The sequence below is a fragment of the Lagopus leucura genome, unplaced genomic scaffold, assembly GCF_019238085.1.
Source record: "Lagopus leucura isolate 7727_CA_CO unplaced genomic scaffold, USGS_WTPT01 Super-Scaffold_100002, whole genome shotgun sequence".
Lineage (NCBI taxonomy): Eukaryota > Metazoa > Chordata > Aves > Galliformes > Phasianidae > Lagopus > Lagopus leucura.
This window is the reverse complement of record NW_024962263.1, coordinates 26910192-26930001: the sequence shown is the minus strand read 5'-3', so window position 1 is coordinate 26930001 and position 19810 is coordinate 26910192. Positions and strand designations below refer to the sequence as shown.

The window sequence follows — 19810 nt, the reverse complement described above, 5'->3', positions numbered from 1 at the left end:
AGCAGACAAAAACAGATCTCCCTGAAAATAATACCAATAATAAATGCTGGATTGACTATCTAAAGTCTCTGAACCTGCTCCTATTTGCTCTGAGAGCAATGCACTGGAATTCACTTTGTTCTCTCCAGAGCCTACAATGGAAAGTTTTCTTTTTTCTATTCTAAAAAATTTCTCTGCCGGACTCAGACATCCAATAGCTTGGACCTGACGTCACATGTAGTTTATTCATCAAAGTCACTTTAAAAGAACAAAGATACATCTGTTTTGCATTTTAGGCAGGCAGAACTCACTAACTGTTTATTAAGACCAGCTACCAATCATATTCTTCATAGTGTGCTTTATACATTGTGACCAAAATAACTTTGAAATACGTGCCTCTACCAGATGCCTACTAATTTTATCCACCATTATTTACTAATGAACAAATTCATGATTACAGCTGGATCAGGCTTTGTACTGTTTGTCTTACCCACAAGTGAACTGTTAAACAGGTTAATCAAGACTACTGTTTACATCCCTGAAATGCTGCAGTCATCCTCCTCTAACCCACTGTTGTGAACACTTTGTAACATGGAACACCTCTCCTCCTCCAGCCTGCCTCACTGACAGCCTGAATAAGTGTACAAGTGTGCATTAAAAGCAGGGGGGGTAAAGAAGTCAGCACCATGGGGCAACAAACATGCTTAGTACATATGGTAAGCACACACGCATGCACATTTGCAAACACTCATATGGAATGTAGAAAACTTGTCTTTGAAGAGCTGCTCTTGTGTTTTCAGAGGCAATTTGCTTTATTGCAAACAGCAATAATGAAGAACAAACTCATTTTCTTTTTTTCCTCCAGAGGTATGCACATGCTTTGAACAAATTTCGCAAGAAAGAACGAACCCCTACTGATTCTGGATGAAAATATAATAAGCCACATACTTGTATGGCTATAAAATAGGAACTGTTTACAGTTCTAACATGAAGCCAATCCTGAAGGATGATTTTTTGCCTTTTCAATGGAGGAGAAAGCCTTCTGCTGGCATTAGCATAATGTTTTGTTACATTTAATGAAGCCAGTCTTTCTTTTAACTTTGGCTCCTTACAAACTGTGTTTTCCACCTTCTCACAAACAGAACAGAAGGGACTTAAGCCTCATAAAGAGCCATTCAAATTGACCACTTAGCTAAAACAGGTACAGCCTAGCTGGCTGCAATGGAAGCATTTGCCGTTTGCCAACACACTGCAACCAAGATCTGGACAGATCCTTCTGTAATAGGGGGCTACAATGTTTTATTGTCCTCAGTTCTTTGTCAGCTGTTTTAAAATCTTAGCTTCTGCCACTGTGTACTACACAGTTCACCAGCAAAGCAGAGGATTATCATCAAGATGTGTCTTCCCAAAATATATCTGCTCAGTATACTGAAAGAAAAAACAGAACCAGGACAGCAACTCTCATGGCAAGACAGAGGCAGAACTACTTAATGAAAGGGCAAACTAATAAGCAGATGTGGCAACTTAACCAGGAACTAACATCCTTCTATAATCCGTTATTAATGCTTCAGACTTGAAACAGAACACGTATTTAAAGTCCATGTATTGGACTTTAAAATGAAGCAAATAAAAGGACAAGCTATCATTCTTCTGCTACACTTCCACCAGAACAGGATGGACACAGTGATTCCATACAGAAGCAATACTGCCATATTCCTTCAAATCATTAAAACCTGCAGACAACACCGTGTCTATGCTGACTCCTTTCTACAAAGAGCCAAGCAATTATGGGCTATCCACTTGGTATGCCTCATAAGCATTACATTCAACACCTTCAGGAAGATAAAAAATACTGTGAGTTATCTAGGTCTCTGAGCAATGCCCCTAGGTCGACTTGAATTGTTCCTGTACCAACAAAGTCAGTGGGTGTAGAGCAGAACCGCCCCATCTGATCTGTAAATCACGTTAGAGAGAGGGTTTGGAAGCTCAGCTTTGTAGGGTTAAACTACCACTGGAAAATACCCAACCAAGCAAAATAAAAAAGCCTCAAATCATCAAACAAACAGAACACATGAAATGCATGGTGCTCCACTGTTTACTTGTCAAAGCAAATGCATCTTTCTTCTTTATGGGGAAGAACTTCAAGTCAGTTTAACATCTCAGTTCAAAAACAGCCTAATGATAGAGGCATGCTCCTGCTGACCAGTGAAATTGTATCAGACTGCACAGCAGAGATGCCATGCTGGTGAACACTTCCAAAAACTACTCCAGCTGACATAGTATGCTCCCATACAACTTGAAAGTGATGAGGAGTTCACTTCTAGCTTGTTTCAGATATTGCTGATGAGTATTCTTGCTGCAAAAAGTTTTACTCAACTGAGATCTGTGTATGATGCTTAGGTACTCACACACATTTTATTTTAGAAAATGTTTTAAAATATTTATAATTGTACTGTGTGGAGTGACAAAGAATGACCACCCAACTTTCGTTACTCTTAGAGATGTTAAAATCATGTTTTAATACTAGTTACTTCGTCCACAATAGACATGCTGGCAGATCAAATTTCAGTCTGCAGAAGAGTTGCCTCATTATATGATGAAAAAACTACAGCTACTCTCATAGTTCAATAATATAATTCCAGATCTTGACAAATCCAAAAGCACCTCTGTATAGCAACCTCTAGAGGACCATAAAAGCAGAACTGAGGCAATCTGGATGATTTTTCATCTACTGTTTGTTCAGTAACATGCATATTTTCCAGGTAAAAACAAGAAATCCCTCCAGGGTGCAATTACTAGTGAATGTAGAGATGAAGCTACTGAAAGGCAAAGGTCTTCAGTCATGTATTCCTTGAAAAATGTGCTTTCATAAGCACTAAACTCCCAGTCTAGCCCGGAGCTTTGAAATTCTCTAAATTGGAATCGGAACAGGAAAAAAAAAAGAAAAAAAGTTCAGTACCTTTAAATACTATCTAAAAACTAAATCAAACTCCTAATGAAAAATGCTGCTTAGCTTTATAATTTTATAATTTCAATAAGAGAGACGGGCAAAGAAAACTTGGCCCTGAAAACTATGTTGGGAGTAGGTGTCAGACTTATTTCCATTACCCAGTTTTCCAATGTTTGTTACCCCACTTTCTTTGCTATATCCACAGTTGCTTTTTCTGACCTTCCAGAGAGCTTGGGTCCTAGTGAGTGAGAAACACAGGCTTATTAGATTTGTAACTACACTAAATTCAGACAAATTTGTGAGGCAAATGGAGAAAACTAATTTCACGCACAAACAGATAAAAGATAGGTTATCAATCACTCCAATGCATTTCAGTCCCACTGCTCCTTATTTATTGCTGTGTTTACAGCTGGGCTTGCTTTTCCTCTTTAAATAATACAACAGCTTCCTTATAGACTTCTTTTTGAACGGAAGTGTCCTGAGCATGCATGGTTAACAGTGTAAATACACAACAATAAAGAATATAGACAGTGGAAACAGTCAAAGGGAGGGATGGATGCAGCATATACAGACCTCTCTTCTCTTGCTTGTCTGAGTTCTTCTCTTTTGTCTAAATAATCACGGCTAAAAAGAAAATTGTAGTAAATTGCAGAGAAAGCCAAATAATAAGGTAAGTTGCAGAATTATATATACAGCAGAAGAAACCAAGAGCAGTTTAAGAAAGGTGATCAGAAACAATGAAGGTGAATTTCAACACAAAATTTTAGACTGAAAAAATTATGAAATCTATTTATGTACATGTATTTATGCATATAGTACACACGTGTACACCAAATACACAGTTTAGACAAATTAAAAAAAAAAAAAAAAAAGAACTCTTTCTTGAGAAACAAGCCCATTAGTGGCTGTAAAACAACTATTCATTGGCCCCACATGGAATACCCTGAAACAAGGACTGCTTGTATCTGGCAAGTTACACCAAGGCAAGGAGCAGACATTATGTGTCCTGTTTCTAATACACCTTTCCTACGTGTATTTTAGTTTACAGTTGCAAATGTGACAACAAACTGGTTGAGTACTTGGTGTTACCAACTAGGACAGTTCTTAGAAGACACGCTCAGGATCATCCAACAGTGGCATTCTTTTTGCTATTTATTTTTCACCCTGAAGTTTAGGCACAAAACTCCTTCTATCTTATCTCCTGAAGTAACTTGTTTGTAGGTCTCTCTGAAAGTAATGCCTATTTATTTCCATGGAAACTACTACAGATAGAAAGATCACTATAACGCTACTTGATAGAGCAAACTTGCAGCTACACATTATTTTTCAACATAGTCACTACCATCAGCTGTTCATTTCTTCCAGAGCTGAACAAGAGCCTGCATGTCACACTCATAAAAATCTGCACCAGCAGAGGTGGCCCACTGTTGCTTTCACCATGGCTGAAACAGACCACCCAGCACCTCGCTGTACTCATGTCCATTCTTTGGTGTCCTTAAATGTTCAACAACTGTTGATGAATATCAGTAAGTGCAATTTTTTTCTGCATGGAGGAATTAAATGACACACTTTTGATCCATGTGCATTTCCATGTCAAATGCCATTTTGTCAAACTGCCACTCTACTATCTGTAGCATGGAAACAAAATATAATGAAATATTGGTGGGAAGGTTCAGCCACTACTGTCATCCCACCAACATCCGCCTTAGATGTCGCAGGCCAACATAATAAAAAAGGAATCATTACTTTCTGAGCAGCCCCCATACATCTAACTTCTGCCAAGTCAATTTTGCAGAATGCCTGGATTCCGTAATTTCAAGTAGGCCTGTTATATCTACAAATAAAAAAAATTATCATCAAGCAAATCAGTGAATAATTCCTCAACAATCAAATTTAATTCAGGTAGTGGTAGAACCCAATAAATATCCAAATATGCCTTCATACAGCAGCTAAATAGTTTTAATATTTAGTTGAATCTGCTGACACAGAGGATGATACTGTATCTGTTAGATTCTTTCCCATTACAACCTACGAATACCAGAAAGACTTTCCAATAAAACACTACTTTTTCTCTTTATATTTATGGTCATCAAACTTGCCATCTATAACAGTAATCATATAGTAATAACAGTATTAATTGCTCCAACAGCTATTAAAGGTCTGCTCTTCAAACACCAGCATTAACATGAAACACACATTGTTTCAGGCTACCCTCTATATACTTCTGAATCACTACTGGTTATACTTTTACAACATTTTCAGAGTACTCTTTGCAATTACAATAGCTATGGGAATAGCCCCAAGGAAAAAGCGAAACAAAACAACAACAACAAAAACCCAAAGAATTTTTCAGTGAAGTTACTCACAGTGAACATTACTCACTTCCCTCTGACTACTTTCACATCTAAGTACAGATGAAGAACAATCCACTCATTGTAGGACATATTGTTCTACATATGCAAATGGAGACAAGAGTCTTTCTACAGAGAAAAGCATCCATTTTGTGAAGCATTCCTTTTGCTAATAGTAGCTTTTAAAGCATTTTAACACTTCTAAAAAAAAAGGTCTTTCACAAGTGGTGATGCTCTCTCCTAAATTATTCTCAATTTGTCAACAATGGTGCCAGAATCTACTGCAATGTTGTCAAGGCAGAATTGGAAAGAATGAGATAACAAATGAGTCATGATGGTAAATCCAGTACTGCTCACAAGTTTAAAGGCTGTGAATTGGAAGTGTTATTTTTAACCAAAAATACATCTTCAGAGACTGGTGAGAGAGAGAGAGCCAGACTGATGATACAGTAATGAGATCCCATGAACTCTTACGAAACTGTCCACAACTGTTTGCTGTGGCTTTGTCCTCCTCCTTCCAGACTGGTTAATCAACTGTGGGATGCTGCCTGCAAAGTTAGTGGCCTGGGAGACCCTATTCTCAAACACAACCTCTAACTTTTTTGGTTGAAGAGGGAACTCAAATATTGAAGATGAAAACACTGAGCATTGACAAATTGTTGTCTCAAATATGTAACAGTCGTGACATGTAGTTAACCACTTTCTGACTCTAGAGTAATGGGATGAAGATGTAAATTTTAAAAGAAGGGCAATTTTTTTTTTTCTTTTTTTTTTTTTTTTTAATTTTAAAGACGCTCTTTCAGCAAGAACAACTACTTCAGCCAACATTTAGTGAAATGGGTAAATCTGTTATTCAAACAGGTCGAGCTGCCAAATGTCCTAGTAGCTTTTTTTGGTCTGGGAGTTTCCTTTCTGAAAGATCATGTTGACTTTCCACGACAGCCTTTTGCAGACTAATGATACCACTTAGACGGAAAGTTTTTGGAAGACACTTGAGGACTGAGACCTGATTGTTTCTGTTTCAGGAGAACTTGGGCAGCTGTTGGCTGCCAAAGATCCTATTATGGTACTCTTCCACCTTCCCTCTATCTCTCATTTTCTTCCAAACTAGTTATCTTCTGGAGCCAGTAGAGTATCTCCTTCAACCAAGCAAGCAACCAACCACTAGCAAGTAATTCCTCTTTCTAAATCCACTATGACACGGACCATTTCCACTTCTTACTAAAGAGATTATTACAGTGAAAACAATCCTGCATACTAATACACAAGCTGACATGAAACTTATTTACAGGAAACATCTTTCCCATAAATAGCATCTCTCTAACAAAACATATATCCTACTATTATTTATATTTCTGTATTATAACTTCTGACTACTGAAAATGCTTACTTTTCACTCCTGTCTACAAAAAACTAAAACTGCTTCCTAGTGCATGCTCTTCAGGTGGTAGGCCCAGTAGGCACTTCATCTATTCTGAGTCCACTGCTGTCTTTGCTGATGACTACACTGGGATTTCCAGCATGAATCAAACAGGAAGTGAGAACTTGGCTCTTACTACCTACATCTTGGTGTCCCACAGCACATGACATGGACTCAGATGTGAAAATGCAGTGTCCTGTATTCAGCTGGGGTCTTTGGCCACCTGCTGAGTAATAATTTTGATAATTATTTTCTGTCTCTTACTGTTTCCATGAGCTAGAGATGCGTGCTTGGAAAAGCAGGAAAATGTGTAGCTATTCAAACACTACCATACATTCTAAGACAGCAAAATGCTTTTACTTTGCAAAACATAAAAGCAAAATATATCTGTATCTTAGTTCTCTCTAGATTCCATTCCTCCTAGTTCCACCTTCAAATTTATGTCTCACTGAGATTATACTTTGAGAAGGGGCATTTTAGCTACTAAAAATTAGCTTTTATGGATTTCCAAACAGAATAATTGGCTAAGGCAGAGTTGTCTTAAAAAAATGCTGATTTTTTTAAATAATAAAATTCATCATAATGTTTAATATACCAGTTCAGATGTTTGTATTAAGAAAGGTATCCAAAGATACCCAGGAAATATTCAACAATGAAATTGTTTCACATTTAAATGTCTCAATAATTCGCAGACCCATCTCATATTAAGACAACAGAGTGATAGTAACATGATTCTTACTTGAATTTGTTTCTTTCTTCACGTTCTATCCTCTGCAACCTTTCTTCTCTCTCTTGACGTCGTCTTTCTCTTTCTGCTGCCAAGGACTCCTGGTGCTGCCGGAAAGATGATGTAAGGAGACCACCCAAAGCTGGCCTGCAGAAAAGGGGTAATCAGGTTTCCCAATGTCACTATTATTGATTATACTGGCAAAAAAATTGTAGCAATCATTCAGCAAGTAACATAAACTCAACCAATGGAATGACACAGCAGCATTTATGTATGGATATTTCAAACTACTGACTAAGTATCTTCTTGATTTTAGAAACTATGATAAGCTTGAGAAAGGCAGATAATGTAGGCTTCCTATATCTCCAAGTTTTCAGAGTACAAATAAAGTACCCATAAGAACTCTTCAGCATCTGTCAATTGCAATATTCTCACTTGAACACTTTTCAAGCACTTTCCAAACATCTTACACAATAATGTTAAAAACAGACGTGTTACAAGCACTTAAGATTCCTGTGCTCAACAAAACAAAAGAAGATCTCAGAATTGCCCATCAACAATTTTAATGCTCTCTTAATGAGTGCTTACTTTTTCTTTACACACTGTCAAATTCTGTTATTATCATTTTCTTGCTATGTCTGATGCAAAGGTAAAATTAATAGTGTAGGAACATATCAACAGAATACCCAGGGACTGCACAGCTAGTTATAACAATCATTAAGTGTCTTCAAAATAGCTGTAACAAAATTAGTTGAAATGTGGCTGGAGGAGAACTACCTATATTCCTTTCTTTATCCAAGACAGCATATAGTCTTTTCAGTCCATTCCTGGAAAGTGCTTGTCTGACCTGCCTTCAAAGCCCCTAGAGGATGTATCATATCTAGCCATTTCAGTGCTTAACTATCCTTATCAGTAATAAAGTTTTTTGTTTTGTTTTGTTTTTCCTGGTCATTTAGCCTGTTTTCTTCTTTTTTTCTGTACAGTGAACAAAAAGAACAACTTACCACCACATGCCATATGGATAAAGACAAGTTAGTCTGAAATGTAACTTTCTCTTGCAGTTCTCTTACCATAACTTAGAACTGGATGCTCCTCAGTAGGTTACTATAATGAAGAGGTCTGAACGTCACCACTAGCAACGCACATCAAACTTTTGGCTGTTGTTCAGAAGGCTGTTAAAATGCACGACCATGGAAATGCCTAGTCATAATGTGGGACTTTTTTTCATTAGAAATGGCAGCCTCTACAGTAAAGACTTCTCAGATCTGAAACTGATTTTTTCCTTTGAGATGAAACAGCTCCAGGCAGTAAATGCAGTTTTAAAAGCTACATTTATAAATTCTTATAGTTTGGTCTGGACCCAGTTTTTTTTTCCCTTCTTTTTTCTTTTTTTTTTTTTTTTTTTTTTTACTATAACTTCTGCTTTGGATAAGAGAGTGGTTCCTCTCACACATCTTTTCCCCAAAGCGATGTATTGGTACAACTAAACTTTCACATGGCAAGGGAGCTCCCTCAGAGAAAACATGTTTTTCTTTCTGTGTCTTAGACAGGAAATATCTATATAGTGGAGGATAGCTTTATACAGATGTAAATGTATCCACACTGAATTTAACTGATAAAATCAAACAGACATAACTCATGTAGGACAGTTTCTGTGCACTTTTGTAACGTGAGTTTGGTAATGAAAGGATTAAAGAAAAATATATTACCTTTTTTGAAAAGAGATTGAACTCTGCATGAAGGATGGGTCAGATCATTACCCTTTTTGATTTACATGCCTATAGTGCACAGTGTAGGCCTTTCGTGTAAGAGCACTGGTTTGCCAGTGAAAATAGGTGCAGAAGAAAACAAAAAGATTAATGCAAACGTATCTTCCAAGTGCCTATGTCTATGAGAGCAGCAACGTCACAGAACATAGTCATGTCAGCCCAACTGGCAGCAGGGTAGCATGAATATAATTTCAATAATTTCAATAAATTGAATTTCAATATGTTCTATCCACCAGCATAAACATTATATAAGAAGGTATAAAACTTGATATTCTATAAGCCTACTTTCTGGCATTTGTCCAGAGCTATAATATCAATGCTGGATCATGCTCAAAACCATAAAAATCTACAATATTCCTCAGTGCTAAGAAAGAGGGAAAAAAATTCCCCAAATCCTGACAGTCAAGTACCTGTGGTGATTTTTCCCTTGAACTTACTTTAAATTGACTTTAAGTTTTCAACTTTCAGTGCATGCTGCAAGAGAAAGCTCTCAGCAGGAACGCTGAAAAATCACTGTCATAAGATTGAGTATCATCAGAAAATGCTCTAGGAAGTGGAAAACTGGACACTGTCTTCTCTTGAAACCATCTAAAAACGAATCAGGAAAAGAAGGCAAGAAGAGGGTTTCTACCAAGTGTATGCTTATGTGTGTTCCAGGTATTTAACTTGCCATCCCATTCCATTCAGCTTCCTTAAGTCTGCAATCTCCATTTAGTGTCAAAGGAAGTTATGACTTGATAAAACATGAAGGAAAATTAACTGAAGGGTGGGGTGATTCTGAGAGACACACAGTGATTGTAGTCTGCACAGTATCTAGAAGGCGGAAAACCTTCAGCACTAAGCTCACTGGGGCTTTTTGGTGAATACAAATTCTTATTAAAGGGATTACAGGGAAATTGTATGGAGATGTGCAGCTCAGCCCAGCATATGGGATTCTAAGATAAGCCTAGTAGTAGAATGCCTGAATGTACCAAATCACCTTGTTAGGGCTTTTGATCTAGAGCAGATTGGTTAGCACTATTCACTTGGTTAAAATTTGACTTACAAACAGCAGCTTTGCAATCTAAATAAAAGATTCAGAGCCATAAAGGTAGAAAAATAAGCAATATCTAATATATCGACGTGCCATATTAGTTTTGTCAACTCTTATAAAAAACAAAGCAAAAACATTGTCTGTCAGCAAAAACTCCTGAAGAAAAATTCAGCTCATCTGATCTTATTGCTTTATCTCAATAGTAAAATAGTCATAATTACAAAACAAGACAAACAAACAAAAAAACAAACAAACCAAAAACACACAAAAAGAACAAACAAATTCTTCATCACAGGCTGTATGTTGCAGAAGTGAAAAAGGGACTTGAATTATTATAGTCTTGTTGAAAAACAAAGCCAGCATGTCTGTCTTACTCTAAGCCATTCCGTTATACTGAAATTGCATTTATCAGCTTAAAATGCTCTTCATTAAACTTGGAAAGAATCTTCTGCGCTTTTCTCTGTTAGTTGAATTTCTAAAATTTATGAAATGGAAGTTGTATCTATAACAAGAATACCAAGTACAAAAGCTTATTTTAGGAGGTAAAAAATGATCAATTGACATACAAGGGGAAATCCCCTTAGGTCATAAGGTTAATATTCAGGATTTTCTCTAATATAGCAAGGGTAAGAATCATTAATCACTTAATAAGCAAGCACTAATTACCCACTCTTCCAGTGTGCTCCTACCTCAGCAGTCATGGGAAGGCTGCGAAGAGGGGACAGTGAGCAGTTCCCATCTGAGACAGGCCTCAAGTAACTCTAAATGCCTCTCAGCTTTAACAAAATAAATCTGATTTCCAGCTTAGAAAGGGACCAAAGAGGAGACAAAGCTGCCAAGAGCCATAGTGCTTTTCACAGTTAAAGAAAATCTCCTTGTGTTATGTCTCTCTACATGACACGGCAAATTCAAAAGTGTGTTGATATAAGATTTTGCAAACAGACTAAACATTACTTGAGGAAACTTTACAAAACTTCTCTCAAAAAATAAACAAAAATTTGAGAGAGAAAACTACTGGCTAATGCTTCCTTTGAGGAAGAAACTTGAGAATGACCAAAAGAAGAACCGATTAGCGCTGGACTTTTAACTGGCCTGAAAGGCTCCAAAAAATGAAGCTATAATAGAGTATCTCTGTGCAGAGCTGGAGCAATGCACCAGGTCGTTATGCACATACAGAACTCCTGCAGACTGACATTTACAGTTTTTAAATTGTGTTTCTATCTTTGTGCAACACAGTGGCCAACCTGTAGCTCCTCAGATCCCTTTGATTCACAAACCACATGGGAGTAACCTGCAAAGCCACTCTCTTGACAGAGGCTAACATGTGTTTCCCTAAATACCAGTACTGCTGGTATTTGTGAGTGACCGCGTCCTCCTTGTGCACTGTGTGTTCAGCCAGTAGTGCTTACATTTTAGTCTGAGGCTGTAAACTGTTTCATGTTTTTTGCTTAAATCTACGCCACTGCCATATCACAAAGCATGCAAAGCTGCAATCAAAAATAGTGCTTACACAGTAGTTCAATGAGCAGCTAGGCCAGTGTAAGCCACCACTGCTTCCCAAATTGTAAATCATCCAGTAATTCCTAAGGTCACTTTTCTTAGTAAAATTTCAGTAATAAAATTGAGGCTTTTGCCCTGGGCCAGTATTATCAACTATCAAGCTATCCCTTCCTCATTATGTTATTCAGAGTGAAAGATGTGCTTGCATTTGCCACAAGAGAAAACAGCCACAGTCTCTGGACTGGAAGTCCAGAAGTACATACTAAAACACACAGAAGATGGTAGAAGAAGCAAAAAAATAAAGCCAAGGGAAGAAAAATTGTTCTTGGGATGGCAGTAGTCTTACACAGTGTACACTAAGTTTTATTTCATAGATTTCTTGCCTTTCTTCAGTGTTTAACAGCTGGAGTAAAGTAAATCCAGAGTGCAGTTTAGTGATAGATAGCTAATTGGAAAAAAAAAGAAAAAAAAGAAAAAGAAAAAAAAAAAAAAAAAGAAGAGGACCTGCCAAGAAGCTTCATCTAGCAGCACTTCCCTGATGAGGTCAATTACAACATCTAATTTTAGAATTTTAGTAGAAAATCTAAATGAAAAGCAGTTTACCATTCTCAAGCATTTCTGTTTTGTTTTTAAGAGACATAAATCTGAAAAACCATCAGATTGCCAGAAAATCACTTTCAAGCATCTGGAGAGGAAACAAAATTCTAAGGAAAAGTATTTATAGACTTTTGCTAAAATTCTTGCTTAAGCTTCCAGTATGATATTTAACATATCTTTAAGATCAGTGGAGAAAAAATAATCTATAATCCAGCCATGCTGAACTCAGTGTCTCTGTGCACCTTGAGTAGAAATAAATGCTTTAAGGATAAACTAGGAGGTACATTACCTCTAAAAGATCTATAAAAACATTGAGCTGAGTCAGTGTTCAAGGTTCATTAAAAAAGCGTAAGCTATCCTACTGCTGTAGACCATCATGCAAGTAAGAGAGAAGACAAGTTAAGGGATATGAAGCCTTTCTTCTTTTTTAAGTCTATTTTCTATTAGTCTGGAAATGCTAGAGAGTGCATCAAACTGGAATAATCTGCAAGTGTCCTAGCAATGTTTTACTTGGATAATCAGAGGAACATCAGCCTGATCAGCCAGAGCTGGAGACTAAGTTCACACCAACCAGCCAAGAGGATCCAGAGGTCAAGGTTTGCAAATTGAACTTCCTGGCAGTTGAATGATCAGATAAAGGGAAGAGAATGGGGTCTAAGAGCTCCCGTTCCTAGCACACAGCACTAGCTTGGCTAATTGCATAACTATGTGACTACCAAGCCCTGTGGGAACTGTCTCCTGGCAAATGCTTCAGAATAAACTTACCTTGGCAAGCACAGCAGAAAACAAAATATATTTCCCTGGCAATGAAAAGCTGATGTCAAAGTCAGGCTCTCTTGCCACATAAGTTAGACCCTTTCAGGGTCTCCTCTAACTACAGTTACTTCAACAATGCATACACCTCAACATCAGAAACACAGTGTGAGGAGCTGACAAGCTTTGCAAGCAGAGCTGTTCCAAGCTTTCAATGACTCCTGAATACTGCAGACTGAGGCTGCAGTTTTCAATTTCAGTGACCATATAAGATTCAAAATCTGAGAAAGCAATCTTCGGCTAAACTTAAGTACCACAGATGTGAAGATAACACAAGGAAATACAGAATAGTCTTACAACAAACACCTCCTTCCCCTAGACAAGAAGGTAACTCATCAGACGTACAGAAAAATGCTTTTCTCATTGATGTGCTGTAACAATGTCTGGCTATTTCCCTTTTTTTAGCAAAATTTATGAAGCCATGAAGTTGAAATTGAGATATTTCTTTCCTTTGGGATTAGAGGAGAGAGTTAACTGGTGATTTAAGTCATGAGGACAGGGAGCAGTGCATTTCTGGAGCAAAACAGTCTTTAGCAGTTAGAAACAGGAGGACTGGGTTATATTGGAATGCATTAGGAACAACTTTCATAAGAGAGATATGAGGGAATCAATAACACTTCTTTCTTAATAAAAGGCCAAGCTGAAAGGGCCCTACAATTTGCCCTTCTTCAGCAGGATTCCCATGGCTGCAATATGCACTTCAGAAACATGGCTCTCCACAGGAGATCCAGAGAAATAAAAAAGAAGAACAGTATTGCAAGAAGTTGGCAAAAGGCTGCAGCTGAATTTAGAAACCAAGAAACAGTCAAGTAAGCCTTTTCTTCTGCTGTACAATCAAAAATACATACATTATGAGTGTTTCAGAGAACAAAATCTAGTTACTTTTGCACTGAATCATGCTGCTCTTCTGGATTTCCTATGGTTCTTAGCCAAGCAGGGTTTTAAAAGTATGAATGTCAAAATGTAAACCACTCAGCTGCTTTCCACCTACGTTGTCAAAAGTAAAATGCAACTGAGGCTTGAGAAAGCCTGTGAGGACAATTGGATGGGGCATGAATTATTCTGCAGGGCACTGCTCTATGTGCTGCCTCTTTCTTCCTCCTCCTTTTGGAGGTCAGATAAACAGTACCAGGAGCTGCCTCTGAAGCTTTCCTCTGCATAACAAAAGACAGGGGTCTTTCTGCAGTGTCCTTGGATTACTGCAATCCTAGACTGAAAGCAGAAAACTTGCCTTGGAGCTAACCATAGATAAGCAACTTCCTATCAACTCTTCCTCTCTCCCCATCTTTTAACCTTTTTTCCTGTGCAAATTTTTGTCATATTCTACAGCAAACACCATTGACAGAAACCTGTGAAATGTTTCACAATATTTTCCACCTAGTAGTTGAGCAGCAAGTTATGCTGCTCATACTACACAGCTTACTCTCTAATGAGCAAAATGCTACCTGTGCATCTATGCATGGGCATTTCTACAACTCATACGTTTCAGGACAATAAAATGAAAGCAGACAACTGCCCTTCAAAATAGTTGTGTCATTAGAATTTGCTGAACTCTATGTCTGGAATGGCAGCACAGCAAAAAATAACATGTCTTGATGCAAAACAGCATCCAAATCCTTATATTTCATTATCTTTCAAGAAAAACTGCATCTACTCTGCCGGCAACATGGAGCTGTGGCATGCAGGCATTTTTCACACTTCTCAGAGACTCATAAACAAAATGTGTCAAATACAAGCATGTGGAAAGACTGATGAGATCAGCTACCATAAATAGTAAGCTACAAATTTTAACAAGAAAGAGATTTTATCAGGTGAGGTGAAAAATGGTACATGTAACCTAAAGGAAGGACGGAGATGCAATCCCAGCAACACGTAAAAGAGATTTGTTGAAGGCATAGTGTTTGCCAGTTTCAAAGAGAAGCAGAACGAGGTGCAATGGCTGGAAGATGCTTCTAGACAAAATTTCCTCCAAAACATGAAATATTTTCCTAGCACGATGACAAATACTGGAATGCTTTCCAGAAGGAGTCACCAACTGTCTCTTTAATGCCAGTGAAGGTACGGAGGCTCTCACTTAGCTTCTAAGAGACACACTGCAGGTTGGAACATATGACCACACAGCTCCCCTCTGGCTCAACTATCTATGAATTTGTGAATTTTACAGCTTCGTCCTGTGGGGCCAAGGCATTTTGGCTCCCAGCCACCAACACACTTATGCACATGCTGAAATGAAAGCTCACTTCCTTTGCTGGATTGGAGCCAGACTGATTGACCTCTTGCACGACAGGCCCAACTGTCTTCAGCCATCTCAATGTGTGACTACTCGGCTTTCTTTTCTTCAGTAGCAACCAGAAGCTTTAAAATGGAAAGGGTGTAGAAAGCTAAACCTTCAGAAGCAGTGGGATATCTTTAATTCTTGCTTATCTTACATCTATTTTGCTATGGTAAAAGTGGGTGAAAATGCTGCTATGGAGTTTTTTATTATGGTGTCACTCAGCAATGATTTAACTCAGGAAAGACAAATCAAGGCAAGTTATTTATGGAAGAAGAGCAAATGAAAAATGAAGCCCTTCTCCAGGGATAAACTTAATGTAATTACTCACTTGAAAAAAAGATTAAATCAATACCTCATGGGTAGAAATATATACATGCTGAAAGCCTAACTTGAACCATTCTGAGTAGTAGACTCAAAAGGATGTGAGGCAACCGGTAGGTTCAAACGTAAATACATACACACAGAACATATATATATATTTCTATACACAAAAATATCCCAAAACAGCTAATAAAAATTAATTAGAATGTAGACAAAGAATATAGAAAAAAACCCCAGTTCAAACACAGGGGAGGGAGATGGAATTTTTTTGAATCAAAAGCCAATTTGGCAACAAACAATATGAAGCCTGCCTGGCCTAACTGGAAATTAGTAGTTTGCTTTGACAGCATGTGTAATTAAAAATTTCTACCCTTCCTTCTTAAACTCAGTATGACGTCCTCTGAAGCTGTCACTTACTCTCAGGTTGTAACAGTCAATTTATTTCTGGTGGTCCAAATTTCTTGCCAAGAAGACTTTACTTTTCATGTATTCATAATATTTTCCCATCCTTTTTCTTCCTGAAGTATGTTACATAACTCAAAATAGTATTTCAACTGTTAAAAATACCCTGGTTTTGTTGTTGCTGTTGGGTTTTAGTTATTTTTTCCTAAGTGAGAGGATAACTGGCATGTTAACTTGAGCTTCTTTTACCTACCGTAAGAACGTTTTGCCCTTAACAAAATACCGTGAGATAGACCAAGTGTGTTCAAGGAAGGACAAGTTAAGGCCTAGGAAACTCTGAACTAAGTACATTTCTGTGATTTTAGACTTCATGATGTGAAAATGGATCTGTCTGAATTGAACTTTAAAAATAGAAATAAACAAAATGTGCTTTAATTCACCTTTTTGATATGCAGATCAACATACATGTGAGAGAAATCTGTTTTATCCACTTGAGTGAAAGAAGTAGAATTAGGATGGAAATACACGCAGTCTTTAATATTAGCTGAGAAAATGACTTGTGAATGCGTGGGAAATGAACATGCTGAGATTTCTGTACATTCTCCTTTCGATCTTAAATAAGATCTGGCTCTATGATATTTTGAAACAGTTCACAATTATCTCCTTTGTTCTCTATATAAAGTAATTGTGTCAAAATGGTGACGAAATTACAAACCTGTCAGACTTGGACTCTTGAGGTGGTGAGAGAGTTGTCCCATAACGAGAAGTGGGTGTTGTAGGAGCACTCAAACCAGAGTGTCGCAGAGAAGAGTAAGAGTTGCTGCCATAGCTATTGTATCTGAAGAAGTGAGAAGGAGTGTAGTAGAAAGGGAGAGAAAAAAAATGCATCAGCAAGCAGACATGAAACAGTCAATCCTCTTGTCTAGAGATTGGCAATGATACTGCATCCCAGACTTTCTCATCTATCTACATTCTGAAAATATTGTTCTAACCTCAGCTTCAAAATATACCTATCATTTCACTTTAATATAAACTATGTCACAGAAATACTTAATTCAAATACTAAACTATTGTTATGGAAAATATTGACAGACCAGAATGACCCACTCAGGTGACTACTCGGAGCAGAAATACTTAAATTACTGCTCAGTTAGTCAAATTTATTAGCTGTTTTGGGAGCTTTTTGGGACTCCCAGAAGTCCATGTCAACAACAGCAATTCCTAGGAAAATTAATGCAAACAACAGCATTCCTGAGTATGCTCTGAACAGGGACATATACAATTTGTGAACGTTTGCATTATAAAGCATACATATCCCTTTCAATTAAAGCAGACAGCATTTTCTCTCCCTTCCCCCATCATAAGTCACAGTTTACATGCCATGTCTTACGATGTCTGTAAAAATTCATCACCGTGGTTAAAATTACATGTTTCTGAAAGAATGGCTTTAGGAATTTCTACCAGCCATTCCCTCTACTAAAAAAAAAAAAAAAAAAAGGAAAGAAAGGAAGAAAAAAAAAAAAGAAGAAGAAAAACAACCACACATAACTGCTTGATTTCATTGTGAGTTTGCTGATCAAAGAGAAATTGCTTCCAGGGCTCTTGGAATGGCCACCTCCCAAGAGTCCCTTGTATCAACGTTTTCAACCTGGCTCCTATACTGAGCAGGAACAGCAGTTGTGTTGCTTTTATGTCCCTTTTAGCCACTGTTTTTAAACAGCATTTCTTGGAGGCACAGAGATTCCTGATTTGTTAAAATTAGAACATTTCTTTTTATACAAATTACCATTTTCCCTTTTGGAAAGCATACGATGCACGGTAGGTGAAATATTTCACAAGGCCAACTGATTCAAAACTCAGTTCAGAAGAAAGAGCACCATCATTTTCTTCATTACAATTCATAACGTACAATAGATCCCCTTTTACCTTATCCTTTCTGGACTGCTTCTTCTCCCATGCACCTCAGCACACAGTAATTCCTCTTAACTCAGCAATTTTTTTTGAAAATACTGGTTGTTTTCCTTCTGCTCCATTTAACAAACACATCTAGTCATGCAAAATTTCAATTCCTAAGGGTACAATAGCATTGCTAATTGCCAAGGCCAATGTTAAAAACAAAATAAATTTCATTTAGCGTTTTTTAATATTGCAAGGAATAATGCTTTAGAGAATGTGTTCCTTTTTTTGTGAAAGCCAAATTTTATGTTCTAGAATACAAATCCCAGACACCATGCTGCAAGTCTGAGAAGTGAGGAGTCATTTGGGGAAAAAATGCTGCTATGAATATTTCTAAGCTACAAAGGAATTTTGCTGAATGGGAAATGACTGCCTTCATGGAAATCCTGCCCTAGAAGAAAATCAACTAGAGAAACAACCCCAGTGGAGGGCTGCGTAGCTAAGCAGGATAGAGCTGTCCTATAGGCACAGACCTAACACAGGTCTTCTCTCCAGCATACTCAACTCACAAAACACCCTGCCTGTGGCCATGCTGAGTGAGAAGGCAAAGCTCAATTGTCCCAAGAGAATCTCAGAACTCACTCACTATTTTCTAAACACTAACAGAAAGCTTCACTTCAGTTTCAATCAAACGCTACAAGACCTTCTTATCAATTATTGTGTTTACTTTTCTTCTGTGCTGATACAGCGCAGAATCCTTTCTCAGACCTAGAATTTCAATTAGTGCAACAATAACTCTCACTAAATTAGAGAGAACTTGCTTTCCTGTGCAACCCAGTCTAGGGAGCCTGCTTTAGCAGGGAGGTTGGACTAGATATCTCCAGAGGTCCCTTCCAACCCCTACAATTCTGTGATGCTGTAATTCTAAGGACTGATCCAATCACTCTCAGTTTTATATCTTAAAAGCTCAATTAATTTTCACGAAATCATGCCTGCAAGTTACACTGTTTTAAATGAGAGCAAAATGATGCTCTTTTATGTGATCTCCCAAATCACATGTTATTTATCTACTGCTCCACAGAGGAAGCTGGGAAATAGATGAGATGAAAACAACAGAGGCAAGGGAAGAATATCAATCAAATCAAAACACAGGCTTACATGACTAAAACCAATACAGTATGTTCTGGAAATAATACAACATTATTACCACTATAAAATTCCTGAAAGGTGTTATTCATTTATCTAAAAATTTATGTCAGCTGTATAAAATCTACCTGTTTTCCCTCATCACCTCTGCTTCCTTTTCTTTCACAGATGCTGGAGACTCTTCAAAGTCATATGAGAAGAGGTGAAAAGGAGTATGTGGTACATAAGGCAATTTCTCTACTGTTGGAGATGCCTTTGGAGTAATGGATGCTGATGAATTTTGGGAAGAGCTTAGCAAAACTGCTGCTGGTGAAGATGGTGGTGAAAGAATAGAATTATGATGAGAGACAGATGAATCAGGCACAAAAGAGGTGCTGCTAGAAGAGCTCTTTGCTCTAGAGCAGGGGAGAGGCCTCTCAGCTTGAGAAATGGCACTGGAGGTGGCTGAAGAATCACAACACTGTGAAAAGTTTTCTTTCACAGCTTCCTGTGCACCTGGGACCCCACTGCAGGAAGAAAATATTGTGGGAAGGGAAAGGATGGGAAGAGAAGGGAAACAGAGAAAAGAGAGATCAACAGATCATACCACTTGGAAGAGAAAAAAAAGTCTAGGAGGATCAGGCAAAAAATA

General features: G+C 37.7%; 1 protein-coding gene across 5 annotated transcripts in view; it reads right to left on the bottom strand.

Annotated features, from left to right (window-relative positions):
* Positions 1-19810, bottom strand: part of FHOD3 (formin homology 2 domain containing 3) — a 359344-nt gene that overhangs the window by 69346 nt on the left and 270188 nt on the right. For 4 of the 5 annotated variants that reach the window (XM_042868621.1, XM_042868620.1, XM_042868617.1 and 1 more), the window contains 4 exons: positions 19308-19685; positions 16853-16975; positions 7440-7574; positions 3503-3553 (listed from right to left, as the gene is read on the bottom strand). In XM_042868621.1, coding sequence (XP_042724555.1) covers positions 3503-3553; positions 7440-7574; positions 16853-16975; positions 19308-19685 — 687 coding nt within the window. The remainder of the gene's footprint in view (positions 1-3502; positions 3554-7439; positions 7575-16852; positions 16976-19307; positions 19686-19810) is intronic. The other variant, XM_042868618.1, reaches the window with a different exon arrangement.